The sequence below is a fragment of the Falco biarmicus genome, chromosome 10, assembly GCF_023638135.1.
Source record: "Falco biarmicus isolate bFalBia1 chromosome 10, bFalBia1.pri, whole genome shotgun sequence".
NCBI classification, from domain to species: domain Eukaryota; kingdom Metazoa; phylum Chordata; class Aves; order Falconiformes; family Falconidae; genus Falco; species Falco biarmicus.
The window spans coordinates 29,535,172-29,556,702 of NC_079297.1; the positions used below are offsets into that span (position 1 = coordinate 29,535,172).

The 21,531-nt window shown below is 41.2% G+C and overlaps 2 protein-coding genes across 9 annotated transcripts in view; both read right to left on the reverse strand.

Annotated features, from left to right (window-relative positions):
* Nucleotides 1-13,264, reverse strand: part of ZNF143 (zinc finger protein 143) — a 41,865-nt gene extending 28,601 nt beyond the window's left edge. For 3 of the 8 annotated variants that reach the window (XM_056353687.1, XM_056353686.1, XM_056353680.1), the window contains exon 1: nucleotides 13,151-13,264. The gene's annotated coding sequence lies outside the window, so the exon portion shown is untranslated. The other 5 variants (XM_056353682.1, XM_056353688.1, XM_056353685.1 and 2 more) reach the window with 5 other exon arrangements.
* Nucleotides 13,265-15,654: 2,390 nt separating this feature from the next.
* IPO7 (importin 7) overlaps nucleotides 15,655-21,531 on the reverse strand; it is a 38,013-nt gene continuing 32,136 nt past the window's right edge. The window contains exons 23-25 of the mRNA XM_056353689.1: nucleotides 21,269-21,475; nucleotides 20,798-20,914; nucleotides 15,655-18,625 (exon numbers count right to left, since the gene is read on the reverse strand). Of these exons, the coding sequence (XP_056209664.1) occupies nucleotides 18,528-18,625; nucleotides 20,798-20,914; nucleotides 21,269-21,475 (422 nt within the window). The 3' untranslated portion in view covers nucleotides 15,655-18,527. The remainder of the gene's footprint in view (nucleotides 18,626-20,797; nucleotides 20,915-21,268; nucleotides 21,476-21,531) is intronic.

Here is a 21,531-nt window from a genome sequence, read left to right on the forward strand (position 1 = left end):
AATGATTGTCTCACCTGAACAATACTTCAGAGGAAAAAAATCCCAGTTACCTGAAATAAGTAAATATTACTACCTCGATTACCCTAAGCCATTAAGAACTTCAGGCAGCAGTTACTAAATTGAAGTGCATCAACCACATTCAGATTTCAGTTAAATATGAATTACTCAACCAATGTAAAAAGGATAACAGTGGTAATTAATGGTGGTATAAGTAATGATAACTTTTTGTCCTCAGAATTAAAATAAAGCTGACAATTCACCCATGGTCACCCATGACAACAGCAGGGCTTTAACTATAAACATCTCTCTGGTGCCAGTAAGAGATTTAGAATCAATCACACACTGGGAAATACACGCTGCATTAGCAAAAGTCTGACTGAATGATCCAACTATTTCCCCAAACTTTCCAGGAAGGTTTCTATTAAAAAAAACCAAAAAAACCAAAACTTAAAAAAAAAAAATCCCTCCATGAAAATAATAAAGTATCTCGTAATAAAATGTATTAATAAGACAACAAGACAGTGATTAATGAGCAACTGCATATATCTTATAGAACCAGAAATAACCATCCCTTTGGCACACGGATTTTTTTTACCCAGGAATGTTTCAATATGGGAGATTAAGAAATCTATGGAATCTGAAAGGCTATTAATATTTTTTAGTATTACTAGATTAAAAAGCTATAAAGGAAATACATAACACTGCATTCTACTCAGATGCTGGCTTTTACCACAGAAAAAACCCAACCCACAACCAACATAACAAAACAAAACACACAAAAACCAACCAAAAAGTCACAGTTCTGCAGACTGTTTAGTTAATGCAACATACACCTTGACGCAGGTGAAAGGGGGAAAAAAAAAAAAAAAAAAAGAAAAAAATGTCACATGGTACTGCAATCTAGGCTACACAGCATTAAAGCAACTTTCCCGTCACCCCGATCTCTTGATAGTCAAAGAGTTCTCCTTACAAAAAGAGGCAGTTAGATAATCTCTCAAAAAGGTTACAGATAAACAATCAAAGCTTTTAATCTTAGTATGGTTCTGTGACCTGCTGTTTTCTAATTCAAGGCTGACAAGAACAATCTAGGCTTTTTAATTTACTTATGATTACATTTCTAAATAATTAAACTGTTTTTACCCCTACAATCCAGAAATCTGCCCTTGAATGAGCAACTCACCAATGGTCTCAAAGACCACTGAGAAACTCATGCGTACATCAAAACTAAAGAGTAACAAAAGCAAAATTAGACCATTTCGGTATTCCAGCATGCTTGCAGTATTTCAAAGGTTTAGTACACTAATTCAGTAGTTGAAAATTATACCCGAGTAATATTTTCCAAATACATTCAAGTGGCCTTGAACCAGACTATTTCCTAGAGAGGCAGGCAGCTACCTAAGTTTCTTAGCCTCAGCAGAAAAAAAGCCAAGCCGCCCCCAGCTGCTGCAGCCCTGCTGCTTTTGCCATCTGAAAAGCTTTAACCCGGGTGCTGCGCACAAAGCAAACATGTCACTGTGGTCCAAGGCCCGCTCATTTTTAATGTGGTGTTATACCAAGTACCCAACATTACCTCCTGAAATTGAACCTGGAGTCTAAATCAGGTTGGCATCTGTGAGAATATCAGTTTGGTTAAGAGCCCCATTAATAGAATAGACACAGTTTAATAAAGAAAGCGGAAGGGGCGGCTTTAAGAAGGTTTTAAGCCTCCTGTAAAAAACAGCAAGTTTTTTCATGCACTACACTGAAAATCAAATAAGAAAAAAAAAATTACTACTAATGATCAGTTCACAATTCAGTAACAAATATGTCTTCCAAGATTAAAATCCTACATATCTATCTGGAACATTGAGGAGATGAAAATATAGGCTTGCAATACAGAATTTAAACCATGAAAAACTCTGAGCATCAGAAAGAAGATACAGTTATTACAGAAGCCAAAATATAATTCAAAAGAGGTATGATTTTTTAACATCTAAGGGAAGATGGGAAATAATTGTTCCCAGCATCCTTCTCAAGAAAAGAAGCTTTTCTATAAAGTGAAATCTCTAAAAGAGATGTAATACAACAGAAAAAGATACCGTGCAGAGAAGCCATCCAGACTAGATTGCATTTATATATTTCTGAAGAAAATGAAACACCTACGGATTTTTTTAATGCTATTATCTAAAGGACAAGGAATTGCCTAAGGACCTAAGAGATCCTGAGTTCAACTCCTTCCTCTGCCATTTCCACGTTAGTAACTTCGGACTAGTTAACTTCTTTCACAATTACTCATTTATCCCCTCTATCACAAAACAGTGATAAAACACTTACTTAGAAAGCACTTTGCTTGTAAACCAAAAATGGGAAAACATGCAGTAGCTACAGGATTGGCTTAAACAAGCATTGAAGCGAGTTAAGTGGCCCTACCCTCAGCAGTCATATACTGGGCAGCAAAGATCAGAAAACTGATGCAGTTAAAAAAAAATAAACTAGCACCAGAAGAGTTTTATTGCACACCAGTTTGAAAGGACTGCTTCTCTGAGGTACTGCCAGCTTGTAGAAAGTTAAATTAAGTAACTATGGTATCAGATGCTAGTGGTACACAGAGGTTGTCTTCTTAACTTCTAACAGTGCTCTGTATTGTCAGTGTTTTCCATCACTCAGTTTTCAGGACACCTCATGGAAGTAAGCTGCAAAGGAGCCAGACCATTTCACACATCGGAGAAGAAAGGCTACACAACCACTGGTTTTGACTAGAACTATATTCTGAAACAATTCCAGCAGGGACTGCATCTCAAAGGCCTTTCAGCTCAGGTCTACTTCAGAGTATTCCCTCTCTTAGACAAAGTATCTTCTAAGAAACCCCCGGCATCTTTAATACATTATCTGCCTTGAAAATAGAATGATGTCCCTCCTCCAGAGCAGCCAGTCGATGCAGACAACTGCAAAGTCCTGAAAGAGTCAGAGCAGAACAAATTGCTGAAAGGGTCGATGGCTATTTTGGAAAAAAAAGAAATCTAATGTAAGACAAATTCAAGGGCTAAAGGACCAAAAGTGTTCAGATTATTTTACAGTGTTTGTTATTGTAGTGTAGCTGATCAATAGTTATCACATTTAAATAATAATCAGAGTGAACTGCTGCATACAGCAGAAACACAGTCACTGCTTTCCTCTATTCCAGATGATCTGGACAATCGTACTGTAACTTACACAGTGTGTTAATGTTTTCTCCCAATTCTGACTTGTTTATAATTATCCCTTCCCATAAATCCTCTTCCCAATCTTCTGTCCTTCCACTAGCTTCTTAACCCCAGCTCCATCCCTCCTCCTTGAATTACCAGTTTCCTCCTTCAGCCAGTCCTATCATGACACCAACTCTCCAACACATCCATCTTCCCAAATACAATCCCATCCTTCTTGTCAAAATAACCTAAAACACTCCGATGTCCACACCAACTCCTTCTGCAACTAGTCCTCAGGTCCCCCCTGGTCTGCTCTACGTGTCCATCACACCACTGCCAATCACCTTCCTGCATCTTTGTCTCAAGACTGTTCATGTTCTGACCCACCTTAGAGGTACACCCTCTGTGCGGGAGGTGGTAGCGCTGGCACCCTCTCCAGCAGCAAAACCCCAGCTTTCACTCCCTCTTTGGCCATACAGCAGTTTTCCTCTGCTACTCCACTATTCAGGGAGGAGTACCCTCAGCCAAAAGCAGATGTGCTGCTTGCTTTCCACCTCTCTTCTTCCTCCCTAATGGAGAAGACAGGCTAACCAGAGAGGGCTGAAAGCTCTGAAGAAGAGGATGGGGAAAGAGGTTAACGAGGACATGAAGCTGGCCCATGCTATACACAAATGGCTCAGGCTATCACACAGATATTGCTGCTAAGGTGTTACTTTCTTTCCTTCCCCCCCCACCCCCCGTAAGAAAGGTGAAATACAGGAACAGATCGCCAAGAAAGGTTATGGATTCTCCATCCTCATAAGTGTTCAAAACTCCACTTGATACAGCCCTGGTCAACCTGGTCTAATCAGACCTGCCTTGATATGGGCAGGACTAGGTAACCTCTGGAGGTCCCTCCCAATTTAAACTGTGCTATGATACCTAATCATTTTTATGTTGCATACATTTCAAACAGGATCGCTGTGCTGCTGGTACATCATTCAACCTGCAAATCTAGTTCTATCGTACTTTTTTCATTGCCTTGTTTTTTTTAAAATCAGGCTATTTTCATCAAACTCAAGTCTCCTCCCTCACTTAGCTTTAGTGACCCGCTTCCACCCCTTTTCTGCTAACTGGCTTACATACTGCTTTCTCCTCAGCTTCCAGCAAATTAAGTCTTCATCGTTCTTCCAATCTGAATCTCACCAGCTTCTTCCCCTAATCCACCTCATTGCTTTTATTTCCATGCATTTGCATCACTGCGCTTCTTCTTTAAACCTCCTGTCTGCCAGGAAGTTTGTCAGCAAGAACCTGGGAGAGAAAGATTTCTTTGACCCACTCCAAACATTGCACCTCATCAGTTAAAAAGCAGCTGAATGCATCCATTTTTAGGAAAATCCATGAACCCTGGGGCGGGGCCTGCATGGCTACTCAGCAAGATTGACACACATATATTCTGCTTTATCTCAAGAGCCGTCCTACAGAAAAGACAAGTACAGGCTTAGTCATGAGGTACTCACTGAAGTGGAAACTTGACACTTGACTTTGTGAACTCTTGCAAATCTTCATAGATCACACACACGTTGCAATTTTCAAAGGCACGTTAATGATGATAATTGGGAAGACTTTCACAAGGACGGTAATGCATATTGCATTCCTGAAATTATTAGTCACTGAAATAATCCCATGGTATATTCATGCAGAGAAAATCTTGCCATTAAGATGGTTAAAATACTTCCCATAATAAAATCAGCCTGAGACAGAACATGCTTAGACTGGAAAACCTCTGAACTGAAAACAGTAGCAGAAGAAAGCAACAGCCATTTGCAAGAAGTGATGCTGAAACAAGTCTCGCACTGCTAGTGGCAAAGCAAAAGCAGTTAGTGATGCGCATTGCTGACTCTATTACGCTTTTTGACAAAAGCTGCACCACCAATGTAAAGCCCCAGTACAACACTGATAGATAAAATATGCCATCCAGCAGGGTACATCGGTGCAATTTTTTTTATTTTTTAAAAAAACAAAACCAAACCACCCTCCCCACCCCCATTCTCTGAAGAGAAAAACCTGTGAACTCAAGTATGCTTTGAGTTTTCAACACTCAAACTAGAAGGATGCAGGTGGTGGGGGGCAGGGGGGAGTTGGTTAAAAAGAGAGGATTTTTCATGAAGACTTCATCAAGTTGCCTGTACAGAGAGGACCTCCTGTATTCTCCCCTCCAGTAACAGAATCTTTTGGATGCTGTCACTTGTTTTGGAGAAAAGATGCACCGTTAGAAGAAAAGTTTTATGTAAGCCCACTCTAGCAACTGGAAAATGGAGTCTCCGCTGAAAACGAGGAATCGACCAAGGGGAAGAGCAGGTGGGATTCTGGCCATGGAGGAGTGAAGCAGCAGCCGAGAAGAGGCCAGCATTGCCCAGCCCCAGGCTGACACGCCACCGCATCGCTGGGCAGAGGGAAGGAAAAACCTCCAGCAGCTACGGCAGAAACTCCTTCGAGAAAGAGATGATGCTTAGAGGATGGAATGGAAATGGAATAAAGTTTGTGAGAGCAGACATGGAAGAAAATTGGCATTTATAAAATGCAATCTAGCATGAGCAGAAGAACTGGGAACGACAGGCAGGAAAAAAGCTGCTCCACACATTCAGCAACCTTATGATTGTTCGCCTTCCTTGCACAGACAGCTCTGAGAAGGTTGAAATAATACCCATTTATTTCATTTGAAAATAAACACCACTTTTATTTTTAACTTCTAAATAATGTACAAAACCATTGTAATTTTATAAACTTCATAAAAACAACATATAAAAACTCGTCAAGCAGAGTAAAACAGCAAATGACACATAACCCTGCAACAATGAAACTTTCATTAAGGAATTCCAGGAAACGGCATTCTCATGTTTAACAAAGCTGGAGCCCAAAAATCAGTTCAAGTGTGTAGCACAGTAACATAACTAAGGTCTTCCTGAATTAAATACCAGCTGCATTAGTGTGCTTAACAACTGATATGACGGCAAATGCCAGTAATTTCCCCAAACTAGCCTTATTAACAAACATACGTGAAAAATCAAAATTAGTACGTATAATTAACATTCTGGTTAAATATACCTCAACTGAAAATGAATATGCATTACAGTCTCCATGCAAACCATAACTGACAGACTGAAAAACTGACTAGTCCAGATAAAGTTTTTTTTAAAGGACACAAGCATATAGCTTACCGATTACATGAAGTCATTTGACAGTTGTAAGCTGAGAAATAAAAACATAGCAGAACTAAGGCTCTCTAAACCTTACTTCTGTTCCCACATGTACCTGTGTAACAAACTTTTCTACTAATACACCAGAAATCTGTTGCTGGGTCAGAAACGAAATCTAGATCCTGTGGATGCTTGATCAAATGCTTCAAATAGACAAGACATGGATTTCTTTCTTCATCAACAGCCCCTACCCTTTCCAGTATTTTAGCATTGTATTTAAACATTGATTTCATGCTATAATCCACACTGACTTTGAGTGAATAAACATAAACTAAATGTTACACACTTCTACATGCTTTCTCCTATAACCTTAACTTATTTTACTGTTTTTCCAGTCTCTTGTAAAGGGAAGCAAAACATAATTAAACAGTAATTTCCACCACATTAATCGTGCACCGTATAAAATGGAAACAAGGCTGAAATACAGAACACATAAACCTCTACTAAAGAATCTGGTAACAACTGTTGGATTCAAACAGAGGGATAATATATGCAGTTTAATAGCAAATTACACAAGTATTTGTCTAGATAGAAAAGAAGTGTGGTGAATTATGAACCACGGGCTCTAAACCCTGGTTCTGGAGAAGAACCTGATCAAGACTGACAGCACCGTCAACTGCGTAAGCATGACATATACACTCTGAGTGGCAGCACAGCTAACTTGCAGAGACTCATGTTGCCCAAAGAAGAGGTTTGCAGTCAGACTCAAGGCTCCTTTTTACTCTTTTTGCCATATTTCAACCTTTCTGCGCCACCAGAGATACATTCTGATCATAATGCAGTTGAAGACTAATTCACTGCCACAAAGTTTGGTATCTCTTCAGAAATAACATATAAATGCAAGACCAAATTTATCACTGCCATAACCAAGTACAACTCTTTGACTTCTGTGTGAGCAGTGAGAACCAAATTTAGCCTCACATAATTACTTTATGTTCTGACAGTCTTTTCCCCCAAAGTCGTCATCATAACATTCAGTTTACATTGTGAATCCCATCTACAAATTGTGAACGTTGAAAGTATTGTCCAAGATCAATGCTTGCATTTTATTAAAAAAAAAATTAACCAATGCAAATAAAGAATGCTTACAAATTCTTACTCTAACTAATATTATGAGATTATGCACGTGTGCAATTTCGCACAGCGGGAGTGCTAAGGATGCTATGATTTTCAAATGTATGGCACTTTACAAAATGCAGGCAGATCAGAAAGCCACCCACCAAGTCCTACATATGTGGAGAAGACTCAGGTTGATGCCAAATATGACTGTTCACTTCACAAGTTTCTTGAACATATTATCAATGGAGCTCTACATACAAAGAGTAGCTCCATCAGTATATGCTAATTAAACTCATGCTACATCTCTGGGACAAGCACCTCACCCATCAATGATCACATTTGCCTGGGGCAGTGCTGCTTCTAACCAACCACCCCAACGATGAGCACAGCTTCCTGAGCCAGAGATTTGAAACCAATTTGGGAGTCTTTCAAGAGATCCAATTTCAAAAATCCTGCACAGAAGGTAACAAGCAATTGAGACCCACACAGGTGTACAGACACCCAAGATTCTGAAAAGTTTTATTAAGGTACAAAAAGGTGTACTAATACACCTGGTCAAGGATCAAGGTACTAATGAGACAGTTTTTCTGTCATACAGGTTGTGCATGACAAAGGGCCACATGATCTGTACCAAAACATCAAATTCAAGTATGACCGAAAACACCCATGCATCAGTCAGAATACTCATGTGTGTGCCTGGAATGGCCTGCAGGCATGCCACAACAGGAACAATGGAACTCACCTACCAAAACAAGCCAGCACCTTTCTCTCAGCTCAGATGGAATTCCTTGCTCAAAGTTAAGAGACTTTTCTTCTCTCTCAGCCAAACTTGGATTATCAATGGTCAGGCATACCTTCTTTGCTCTAACAAATGCCACTTCTTTATTGCAGACTGACTGGTAATAAGTTATTCCTGGTTTAACAGCCAAAGAATTAAGAATAAATAATTATAATGTGCGTGCTCAGAAACTGAATGTTGGGCCTGAGACCAGAAAAAAACTGAACCTAGGACAGGTCATCTGATTTTGTGCTTTATTTAATTTATTTATTATTATATACTTGAAAAATTTAGAACACTTAACAAAGGTGAAAAAAAAACAACCAACTTTAAATAATTTTTCAGCACACATTAGTGAGATAAAGTACTAGATTTCATTCAAAGTGGACTTTCTCCCTGGAAGTCACAAAGTGAGAAACAGACTTAAAGCACTTAACCAATGAACCTATGTGTTTTTAAAACTACTGAATTCTGGGGTTTGTTTTTTACCATCAAGTATATAAACACAAAATACTGGCTATATAAAGGAGGCATCCACATGATGCATGTCAGAATTTTAAACAAATTACTCCTAGAAGTGAGCAGTAATGCCTATCTGCAGTAAAAACAAAATTTTTTAAAAAAGACAGTTAACTTCTGAAGCACTGCAGGTGGCTGCTTAATCCTCAAATCATCAAACCTCTGGTTATATTGCTGAACTTTTAAAATAAAACAAGGTATACATAGTGAACAGGTGAACACTTAAGGGCTAAAAAACTGAAGGAAATTGAGACCAACTATTTCTATCAATGTTTTACTTTCGTGTCAAACAGACTTCTCTTTTAATTGTCAGAAATCACAAAAGTATCTCATGTACATCACCAAAACAATTAATCCTGGCTGTGCCCCTTCAAAACCTGCAAATCCACTGAGACTGCCAATAAAACTGGGAATTTTGAGTAGGTTGTTCTGTGTGGTTATGAGTTAATTAGTAAGCTGATAACTACATTACAGATGTATCAGTATTAGCCATGACAGTTAACAACAGTGTTTTAGTCTATGCTTGTATTTCAGGAACTAAACGCATAATCTACTGAATTGCTAAACTACACCCTGAATTAAAAAAAAAAAATTAAAAAATAAACCAATTACAAATGTGAATTGAAAAACTGTACATCGACATATATTCTAAGAAACCGTAATACTAAGTTAGCTCACTAGGAATATACTTAAGATATGGACAACACTAACGAACTTGCAAATACAGACCCATCTTCCAACTCTAGAGAAGTCTGTCATCAGAAATGAAGTCCAAGAGAATTAAGCAGCTAACACAATTTTCCACTCATGAAGCATATACAGAGAAAAACATTCAGCGGACAATAAAATATAAACTAAGGGAAGCACTAAGCAGTTGTAAGTGTAACTCTGACATCAACTTTCAGTGTCACAGAAATTGCTGGAACTGTAAATTCCCTTCAAAACTGAGAACGTTTATTTAACAAGTGTTATCTTGGTGGAGCAAAGTACAATCCCACCGTACAATTAAAAAAGCAGCGTAACCCAGAAAATTTTAGCAGACTGAGCCACTGAAAGCATTCACCAATTTACTCCAATTCCATTTTTGGTAACTGATCAACAATTCCTGGTGCACAGTGAGAGGACCAAAACCATATTCCCTTAAGTAAATACAATGAAGAGCAGGTCAAATTACAGCCTTAAGGTACAGGCAGAACCCCATAAACCCCACTGTGCCAAGATGGCTTGCAAGGCTTCCTTCTCCTCCTGCCCCAGAAATGCGGTGTCCATGGACAGGCACCCCCGTCATATTCCTCACTCCGCAATACCTATGCACACCTCTACTTACAGGAACTTGCATTTCAGAGCTGAATTCTCGAATTCCTGAACAGGTGGATACTCTTCTGATCACAATCCATCTGAGGGGTCCATAAGCTAAGCAGAAACCTTCCTTCAATTTTTTGGAATCTTTTCTGGCAAAACGCACAGGAATAGACTACCCAATTCATGCTCTGTTTACCAGGTGCACCAATTTCCTTGGAGCACAGAAGATATGAAAAAACAATCTGCCCACCTATTAATGCAGAAAGAGCAGAAAGCATGCTGTTAAGCTGTAGAAATGTGCAAGAGATGTGACAACACAGGAAAGAAGCCAGTGGCAAGGAAAGGCAAACAAAGGTTGGCTTAGGATGCTATGGTATGTACATACACGTCAGAGGCAGCAGGAGTTACAAAAGACGGCGTGGGAAGCAGAAATCACGGAGATGATCAAAGAAGAGGGTACAAGTCAAAATGCAGGCAGGAAAGACTAATGAAGGAGCTGGACTACAAAAGCACTGAGACAAGTCAGATCTTCCTGGTGAGTATTTTCATTCCGTCCATCACAATGCCTGAAGCGGGAAGAATTGCCCCGATTATAAGGAGTATGCTGTTTGCTTTGTGTGTGGAAACTCGGCCAAATTCAGCTAAGCCCTACGCTTTGGAAAACAAATCGTTTCACACTTGCCAACTAAGGACTCCTCAGAATTTAGTAACAGTGTTTCTCAAAGACTCCACCTATGTTGAGCATGTTTTAACCCAAAACTCTTAAGGCCAAGACTTAATGCAACAGCAAGGAAAGCTCAAAATCCTGCACTCTAAAGGAATCCCAAGTACACTGTTAAGAGAAGCAACCCAGTCCAAAACTGTTATCTTTTCAACACAATCTACACATTTTATAGAGGCCAATACGTAAGTGGTGCACACACACACACCGTTTTAAGGAATGCCCGAAAAAGATGGTGTCCAAGGAGAGACCATTACCACCACCAAACTTAAACTGAGGAACCCTCAAGCCTAACCCCTCCGCACACCCCACAGATCTGTGGGCCAGCCGGCAGCCCCCGTGCCGCCAGCACGGCTGTGAGTAGGCAGAGAAGCAACAGCCTGCTGCTGCTTAGACCTGTCCACTGCCCAAACTCCTACCAACTCCCTTCTCCTGGACAGCAAAACACGCGCCAGCAGCAGGCTGCTGAGCTGAAGCAGTACATAATTTGAGATACTCTAGAGACAAAAACAAATTTACAGACTAATTTTGGCACCCGTTACCAGGGACTATTCATCATTTTATTACTGCTGCTCCCATCTCCTCCAAGAAAAGGGACTGCCAGCTCATGACAGAAGTATTTTGATGTTTAAGCATCAAATGCTTCACAGGCATGAAGACAGAGCAAAGCCTGCATGACTTTCCAGCTACGGAAACTTTTACACTTGCTCAAGCATCTGCTTTATTTGAGCCTTTAATGTAAGGCAAAATAACTCTTCCTCAGATAGGATACTAGAAATGAAACATTATTTTGTTACAGTAATGACAGCGGTTTATGTAAATTATGCAATGTGAAATAATTTCTCAAAGCTGTTCAGATGTTTATTTTTACATCTCATTCAAGCTGCAATTATTACCAAAACAATGATCTACTACTTGACTACATATTCCCGAGTTTCATTTTCTGCAGTGATTCAGATGAATAGCTTCTGACATACATACAGCTTAAAAGCTCACATCTTTAATGCATGAAATACAAAGAAACAAGCCATGAAAATATGGTTATATTGTACTGTGCCATTATAAAGCTGTATGGCAATATGCTCACAGACAGAAGCTAAAATACACTACTGCACACACTGCATCCCTGAAAAAGCTACTGGTTTAAGGACAAACAAATTTAATTTTTCAGGTACAATCACCTTGAAGCTATGACAGAAATATCTGTTATATAGTCCCCTAAGCTGTAACAGATTTACAACACCCAAAGCAGAACCCTGAGGAAACAGTATGACAAGGGAAAATGTTTTCTTTGAAAGATTGTGAGGTTGAAGTAGAAACAGGAATAGCATTCCTTAAATGTACTGGTATCGCTCTGCATATAATGTCAAACGTATTTCTTTGCCAGTTTGAAATAAACCCTTAAAAGATTTTATACATAACCTGAGCTGCTCAACCATAGGCTTGTTTTAACAGAAAATTTAAGTTGCATGGAAGTCCCATTTTTTTCTTGATGAACGAGCACCGCAAATAAGACCTTAACAGAAAATAAAAGAACTTTGCGTTATTGCAGATTTTTCTAGAGCAGCTTCTCGCTATCCTGTTTTAGACAAGTTCTAGCCAAGAAAAGCTGAAGGAAACGATCAGAGCAGGCTATAAACCGCTTAAAATGCCTCTGCAAGGTATGCTGGTGAGCAGAGAGGAGGCGAACGAAACCAGGCGATTCCAGCGGCCGGGGGCGAGGCCCGCACCGGAGCTCAGCACCGCCGGCAGCAGCGGCTCCGCGCCAGGCCGGCGCTCTGCTCCTCCAGCGGCGGGCGCGCCGGGCCCGGCAGCTCTGCGGGCAATTGTTCTAAGGCCGCCCCGCAAGCCCACCCGCCGCCAGGGCTTAAGTCCCACGTTGAAAGGGAAAAGAAGAAAATGCAAAAATGAATCAAGACCCCAGATCCGCGGCGGGGCGGGAGCGGGACAGGGCGCATGCCAGTGCCCCCTCGCCGCACCGCCCGCCGCCGGCAGCCCCCGCCCGTGACGCAGCGGCTAACGGGCCCGGGCCCGCGAGGGGGCGGCCAGAGTGGGGGTGGGGGTGGGGGTGAAGCGGCCGAGGCCCGGGGGGCGGCGGGGGCCCGGCCCGGCATGCCGGCGGGCAGGCCCGGCGCGGGGGGAGGGGCCGGGCGGCGCGGAGCGGGCGGCGGCGGAGCCGCGGCTTTATTCGTGTGGGTCGGTGCCGGCGCTGCCCGGCTGCCCCCGCTCGCTGCCCCGCACCGCCTGCCTGCGCGCGGCTGGGCGGGCGAGGCCCGGCGCGGCGGCCCGGCCCGGCGCGGCGGCCCCAGCCGGAGATGGCGGTGGTTAGAATAAGGCACACTGGGTAAAAACACATTTATATACTAACCTCGCCGAGAAATTTTCCAACAATTCCTCCGTCCGACCACCATGCACCAGGACAGGAAACGGCCGCCTCAGCGCCCGCCCGCCTCAGCGCCGCCCCGAGCCGTGCGGGCGGGTCTGGCGCGCAGCGCTACCTCCGCTCCTATTGGGCGCGCCGCGCCGTGCGTCACCGCCTCCGCTCGCCATTGGGCGCCTCCAGGCCCCGCGCCAATGCCCATTGGCTAGGCGCCCGCGGCTCCGCCCCGCGGCTTCATGGCGTCTCAGTTATGCTGGGTTCGGGGCCGCCGCCGCCGCCATTTTGTACCGCGGGGAGTGAGGCGTTAGTGCGTCAGCGGGGGAGCGAGAGAGCTGGGCGCCATTTCCTTCTCCGGGGAGGGTGCCTGGCCGCGGGGCGCTCGGGCACGCCACCGGTGCCTTGGCGGGGGCTGGGGGGAGGGAGGAAGCGAGGGTGGGGGACTGGACGCGACCCGAGGCGCCTGCCCCCGGCAGTGCAGCCGGCCCCCTGCGGCGGGGACGGAGCGGCGCGGCCCGGGGGAGGCGGCCGTCTGGAGCTGGGGCGCCGGCGGGGAGGGCCTCCCGGCTCGGCCGCGAGTTGTCCGCAGGCTCCGGCCCCGCCGGCGCGGCCCCCAGGGGCGGCCCCGGGGCTTCGGGCTGAGCCCGGACCAGACGCCGCGGAGGCCGCGGAGGGGCTGCCCGCGGCGGGGCGGCCGCCCTGCCCCTCTCCAGCCGCCGGGCGCGGTATCTGCGGCTGCCGTTCCAGCCCAGCTCCTGCGGCTAAGGACTGATCTTAGAGCTGTGCCCGAGAATATTTATCCTTCCGTGAGTTTTAGGTATCGCAACGTGTAGCAGTCCAACACCAGCTCCACAGGCAATTAAAGGCCGTTACAGCTATTTTGGTAGGTGATTTTTCAAGAAACCCCCCGTGCTGTTAACATGAGCCATCACCATGACAGGACAACATGCCCAGCTCTGTAGGGCTTACTTGACCTCTCTGATCATGGCTGATATAAAAGCATGTAAGAATTTTTAGCTCAAACTCCAGAATAATAGTTGTGAATTCTTGCAGTTGTACAAACAGCCAAAAATTGCGTATTCCCTGAACAGGCCTAATAGTTTCCCTTCCTGTTTTGTAATTGGAAACTTTCACCCAAAATACAAATTCCAGCCATCATTTTGATTTTAAGTATAGTAACAGCGAAATAGCCAAGATAAAACTGCTTTGCCTTTACCAACTCCTTTACAATAGTTTACTTGTTACCCTCTCTGTCAAATCCTACAACTTGGTATTTCCCATTCTGAAGTGCAAAGCAATGACATGCCATTTAAGATAAATAAGGTACATGCTGATTACAAAGTAACTAATAATCAGCACCATACCTCCAGCCCAACCTTTTCCACACTCCTGGTTCTGGGCATGTGGAAGGTCCTGCAGAGCACAGGGAAGAGAAGAACTTGGCTCTTGCTTTTATAGTGCACAACAACATTAATAGAGCACCTTGGACATTCCAAGGTTTCCTCACATTTTGACAAACTGAGGTTAAAATTTGCATAGTGTATTGAAAAGAAATGTGGAAGTGTAGCGAGTACTCTTCCCAACTACATTTCTTGAAATAAACCAAATGCCCACTTCTGCACACATTTTCAGAAGCAGTATTCATCCACTGCTGATCCTACACCAAAGATATAAACTAGGTAGCCCAAGTCATGGAAGACTGGTAAAGTCTTAAATCACGTAGAAAGTTTGGACCAGCGTTACCTGAACTTGGCCACATTTATTTAAATCAAAGCCTACAGGTAAACAATGCTGGGAGTTGAATAAGCACACAGGGAGCATCAGCAGGCGCGTGGCTGCCTATGGTAGGAACTGCTTAAGTACAAAGTGCTTACAGTTTGAGCAGTATCCCAAGGGAGTTACAGGGGCACAAATGCAGATGCAGGAAATGAAAATGGTTAGTAAGAGATACTACTTACAAGGACTGAAAGGGAACCTGACAGAAACATGGAAACATAAAACATGCTGAGAAGCTTCATGTTTTTATCATCAAGATAACAACAGGAAAAAAATTTCCCTTAGAAAAAAATCAACCCATAAAACTTAGCAGGTATCAATTACTAGGCACAAGTAAAATCATCTGCATGTTTATTGTCAGGTATTCAGTAATTAATCCATTGCAGCCTTCTTGAATCTTGCAGTAGTAATTCTAGGCTACAAGAGATTTGAATAGAGCTCTGCTGTACTACGCTGACACCTATTAATAATTCTTTTCATGTACCAATTTAGGAAAAAAGGGCATTAAATTTATCCAATATGTCAACGCGTTAAAAAATAGTCTATGACATAAGCCTTTTATGTTTTCACGCAGTTAAGAGAACTGTGGTCATGCCTAACATTTGCTGGAAGAAATATTCTAGGGAGGCAAGTACAAACCTTAGAGCTACTACAACAGGACTCCAAAGTACTGTAAGAATACAGCTACATTCAAAACACCACACTGAAATAAGTGAAGATAAGGATTTGCTTTAGATGTTTATTAATCCAAGGAGATCTTCCATAATAGAAAAAACAGAGGCTTTTAAATTTCCCAGCTCTTCCTTTAGAGTTGCATTATCCTTGAAAATGGAACGGATAAGTGCAAGTTCTAGGAGGAAGATCAATTTTAAATTTGACATGAGTGTATCACTGAAATTGATATATTGCATCACAAAATGCACTATCACCACCAACAACAATGCAAAATTGTTTTGCAATTTATATAAATACATTTCTTGGAGCAAAGGAAAGCAAAGTTCTAGATCCATTCTTAAAAAAGATGCTCCTTGCTAACCAGTCTAGCGACACATAAAAGCACCCTTGAAGCAAGACTGTATTCCTCACACCAAGATAAAATTATTCCCTTGACTTGTGACTTGAAAAATGTAACTGTTCCAGAAATGACAACAGCACTACAGTTGGTGATTTTCCCCTCTTTTTTTCATCTGCTTTGTCTGTAAGAGCCTTCTCACTGCTGCTATCACATCTTCTGCCATGAGGCAGGAGTGTCTCATCTGTACTAAAAGGTTCTCTTACATTTTTGGGGTATGTATAACAAGATGAGCAGATATCCAACAAGCAGATGTTAAAAAATTATGTCAAACTGGGCATTTTTCAAGGTCAAGGAATGCACAGGAAAAGGCATGCTGTAATTATGTCTGTCACCTTTTTCTATAAAAATAAAACCTTGTCTAGAGATTACTTTGAGGCCGGAGTACACCTGTACGTGCTCATGAATTACACATTTACAAAAAACCCAGTTCTGCTATATGTACTTGGCCAGTCAGTTAAAGATTCAAAACTACTACCGTGGTTCTCATACCACTACTATAATGGATACTCTGATTCAAGGCTTAATTTTTTTAGGCTTTTTCACATCAGGCGCAATATCCATCCTTTTAAATCCACAATTTGCTTTTAAAGTATCCCTTTGGTATTTGGCTAGGGCAACATGGCATTACAGTCCTGGCTCAGTCTCTCACATTAGCACTCTGTGTGCAGGGAATTCTTTGCCGAAGGAAGGCAGACCAGAGAGGAGTGACTGGAAAAGCCCATGACACACCTGCCCAGAGAAGCGCTAGCGGGTGTGCAGCAAATGGAAAGCAGAGCATGGTGCTGGTCAGCTCATCAAGGAAACCCCAAACCACCAACTCCTGCTACTCTGCTGATGCAAAAAAACCACACCACACAAACCAATTTTCTCAAGACTGCATTTTGAGTATCATAATATATATATATGTGCATTTCATTTTTACAGATATAAACTCAGTTTATTTTTAACCTGTATTTAAATTTTGGAGGCTTACATTAAATTAAGGTAGGATGTTTAATATCAATTGTAACAGCAGGTGACATTTTTATATAAAAACAGCCAAAAGAAAAAAAAAAAACCCAAAATACAACAAACCAAACATTTGATTTAAAAGACCTGACACCAATGATCTCAAGGCAAGATCAAAAACCTTTGAATTTTTGCTTTTAGAAAAGAAAAAGGGGGCATTTAAGCCAACCCGTTCACAGCATCTCCCTGCTGGCTTCTTCATACAGTGGTTTTGATAGTGGTCCCAGAGGGAACTGTATTTTGCCTCTCTAGCTAAAATACTAGTTACTATAGCAACTTTGAAGGAAGAAAATTGTGGCTTCAAAAATGAAAGATTGGCAAAACTTCAAATACAGTCTGGATCAGGCAGACAACAGCACACACTAATGCTGGGAGTGCAAAAAGAGGGACAATGAAATGCAGGGTAGTGCACCTGCACTACCACGTGCTGGAAAGATTATTTTGCAAAATTAGGTGTGGGAAACTATTCATACGTCATAGCCCAGATTAGCCAAATCAAACTGTGTTTTTAACAGGTTGCATATATATAGATGTTTCATCCACACACTTCAGTCGACTCAAGAGCAGAACTTCACACCTTATTTACCTGCTTCAGGTAACTTATTCCTCAGTTTTTACAGTACACATTTGTATCCAAATTTCACCTTGTACAGTGAGATCTTTAAGAAAAACAAAGGACACAGAGGGTGTTGCTATTTTTTTTTTTAGCAGCAATGAAATATCACTAACCCCTTTTTACATAACCGAATTCAAGTCACAACCAGAGGTGACTGCACCACAAAGTCACCAGGTACAAAACTGCTAGTTCATTTTAAATTAATAACTCGAAATTATTTTCCCCAATACATCCCTTATTTTTTATTTTTATTTTTTATAAACAGCAAACATTTTGCTATTTTTGTACATAGGCTAGCAGGCTTGTTTCAATATGAAAGTGCTAATTCATTTACAGATTTATCAGTTATGTAGTGCTACATTAAGTGTCCAATATTCTACATATGAACAATCTTGATATATGGAAATGATGAAGATTAAGTAAGGCTATCTGATTACCTTATCTTATTTACATTAAAAGAATAGACACCCAATAGGAAGGGAGAAAAGGGAAATAAATCGGGCAAATACTCATACCGCCACAGGTGTAAAAATTAAGTCTGCCTTCTAGCTTGTACTGTAAATGAGACATTTTAAATAGTCCTGCAGCCCATGCCTAATTTTTTTTCCTCAGAAAAAGAAAAGCTGTGTTCATGACATCTCCTCTTGATTTCCGATTTCCAAAGTGTGTCATTTGAAGCTTTAAATTCAGATTCTTCCTATCTTCAAAAAAACCTCTGGTTTGCTTTCCAGTATTAGGTTGCATGATCAGGTCCCACTTCTGGGGCTTTTGTCCAATCTATTTATCAATTAGTTTAGAGTGAGTTGTAGATAACATGAACCAGTTCTGGAACCACTATTGGGAGGAACACAAGCTCTTCACTACAATCACACAGTAGCAGGAAAAGTGATAATTCAATTCATTCCTGGGGCAGGGCCTCCAAAATTAAATGAAGTTGGCACAACTGGAGCATTGAATTTGTATCCTCCATGCTTTTCAATCATTTTGGATTCTAAAACAAAACAAAAAAACAGAAGGAAGATATTTTAGTGTGTGTGTAGGGGGGAAGACAGATTAGGATCGTGACTGACCATTCTGAGTCTTTCAGAGATGCAGGTTTAACCTGGGATTACCCAACAAAGTAATCAGCACCCACAAAGTGGAAATGTGCCAGGCCCCAAACAACAGACGGATTGGTTTTTTTTTTTTATTTTAATCTCTCAATATTGTTACAGCTATGCTTAAGTGAATTTATATTTTAAAAAGCCCACACTCTAGCTTTTGGACTCAGGTATGTAATTTTTGTGTTTCAGAAACAGGACCTGAATGAATGCTGGACTTCTAAACTTGCTAACAGGCACCTAATTCTTTCCGATTAACACTAACAGACTTTTTAGTCAAATCAGTAACAGAGCACATGTACAAAAAAGCAGTACAGAGATACCAGCTGAATCACACAAGCATTTCCTCACCCATACGCAAGCAGGTAATTGGGAGTTTAGGTTACTAGACCAAATAACATAACTCTAAGAGAAAACTACTAAGTTTATCATTTTTCATTTTCAACTATACCTTAAGTAAGATCTTTAGGCATCTGAGGTCCACATACCCATCCCTATAACTTACAGTGATACTTAAGCTATTTGGTTTTACTAGCTGCATAGCCCATCCTTCAAAGAGTACTGTAAGACTGCTTTTTACAAGCTCTAATATATGAACAACTAAAAATTAGGTTGGTAATTTAGGTTGTACCTTTACTACAATCTAGATAATGCAGAAAAAGGTTTGTATTATTCCCAGGTCAAGACAACAATGCTTACTCAAGTCTTACTTCTTGTCTAAGAGCTTTCTTCTACCTCAAAATAGCTACAGTCTCTCTTTCTGGGAACACAGGACAGCTCATTATCTAGAGGATCTGCATTTTGTCTCTGTTTCTTTGGAAACAGGCCAGGAAAATGTTGCCATAGCTGATGGCGAACAGGGGGAGAACGTGACCTGGGGAGCATCCGTTTGTTCCTTCCCAGCTCCGCAGCACACAGAAGACATTATCTCTTAGCTTATGGAAATTCTTCTTAGCTACATTAATGAAATAATTACATTCCAAACCCTTCTAACAGGACGTCTCCATGCTTGCTAGGTAGCCTAAACAGAGTATCAGTATGCTGGGACAGCACATGTTAATTTCCTAAGCATCTAGTTGCTGAAGTTAGACTTCATAATTTGAACCTAGCTTGCTCTATGAATAAGCAGCTAAAAAAACCAAAAAAACCCCAACCACCAACCCCCTTCTTTTTCATAAAATGCACGCATATATAATCTCATCACTATGACATCTAGTGCTTGACAGGGGTCACAGTGAAACTCTATTTTATACCCATTATAAGTGGATCATTCTGGACACTTACAAGCTTTGTGAGGTAATTTAGGCTGTTTTCTGACATAAAACTACTTACAAAACATACATTCTTACTACCTATCTTTCTATTTAAAGATTTCTGAACTTCTGTTTTGAAACATTTTGTAGTAATTGCTCAATAAGATGCAGGATATGAGACTGGACTGGTCACTCAACAATCAGCCTTGACTTTAGCAAGTGACATATATTGACTTACTCTCAAACACCTGCGAAAACTTGCACAACGAAAGAAAAACTGAGGAACTGCCCACTTCCTATATTTTTAAATCTGTATTAAAGAAAAACAATCTGAAATATTTACTAGGCTTAATGATGTAGCTTTACAGATGGATACTACTTCCATAAATGGCATTCCCCCACCCACAAAATCATGGTCCATCCCAGGTGGACTAAGTCATATCAGGAAATAATTTATCAGCCACTTCATGTGTATGTCACCGTACCTAGAGTCCATCCACCTTCAGGTTATCAATTCCATTGTTTTCAAATCCAAACAATTATGACAAATATTCTTTTATTTACTTGGCCACTTAAGACATTTCTATCATTCCTTACATCTGCAGTATGTCATACAATTTGTGCATTGAGGCTTTGTGACCTGACAATCTCAAGAGCTTTCAAACACCTCTGGAATGCAGAACAACCCTGCTTTGATGAAGACATTATCAGGCTTGAATTATACGCATTTTCTGTATTATGCTTCTTGAGTCTATAAACAGCATTCAAACAGCAAAAGAAGCAATTAATGGTATAAAGAGGGGAAAATACCATGTGCTGCCCGCCTCTGATCTGCCAGAGTTGCTATGTCCTGCAATTGTTTTCTTTGTTCTTCACTAAGACCCTGTGTCAAAGCTTGGTACCATACAGGGTTACGATTCTGAATTGCTGCAAAAGAAAACATAAGCAAAAAAGCATTTTTTAAAACATGCTGTAACTCAAAGCTTACTAACTCACTGCCATTTTAATCCAAATAATATTCTGCTAGGGTTACATAATTCAAGATGTTTAGAAACACTAAGACAAGGTCTGACCTCTTCCCTCCCACCATAAATTCATTCAGGTGTCCCCCCCCTACTCTGTAAGTTTAACGATGTTTCCCCTTCCCAAAGCAAGAACTTGTTTGAAGCACATATTGGAAAGCTCGTTCAGAAGCTTTCAAAAGGTTCTAACCGACAACAGTATACACTAAAATTAAGTTATATTTTAACTTGCTGGCCAGAAAAGGAAATAGTTACTTACTCTGAAAAATTGTTTTAAATATCTGATATTCATCAATAGGGTTGTCTTCATCATCAATAATTGTGGAATAGCCTTCTAAAGCAGTCTCTTCAGCATCATCTTCTTCCCAGTCTTCATCATCTCCATCTTCACCTGCCTGTTTTGCTAGAATTTCTAGATATTCTTGACCATCTTCATCAATGTCATCTTCATCACTCCCCAATTCCTCTGAGTTAAATATCATACACAAAAAAAGTTTCAAGAATATGAAGAACAACTCTTTA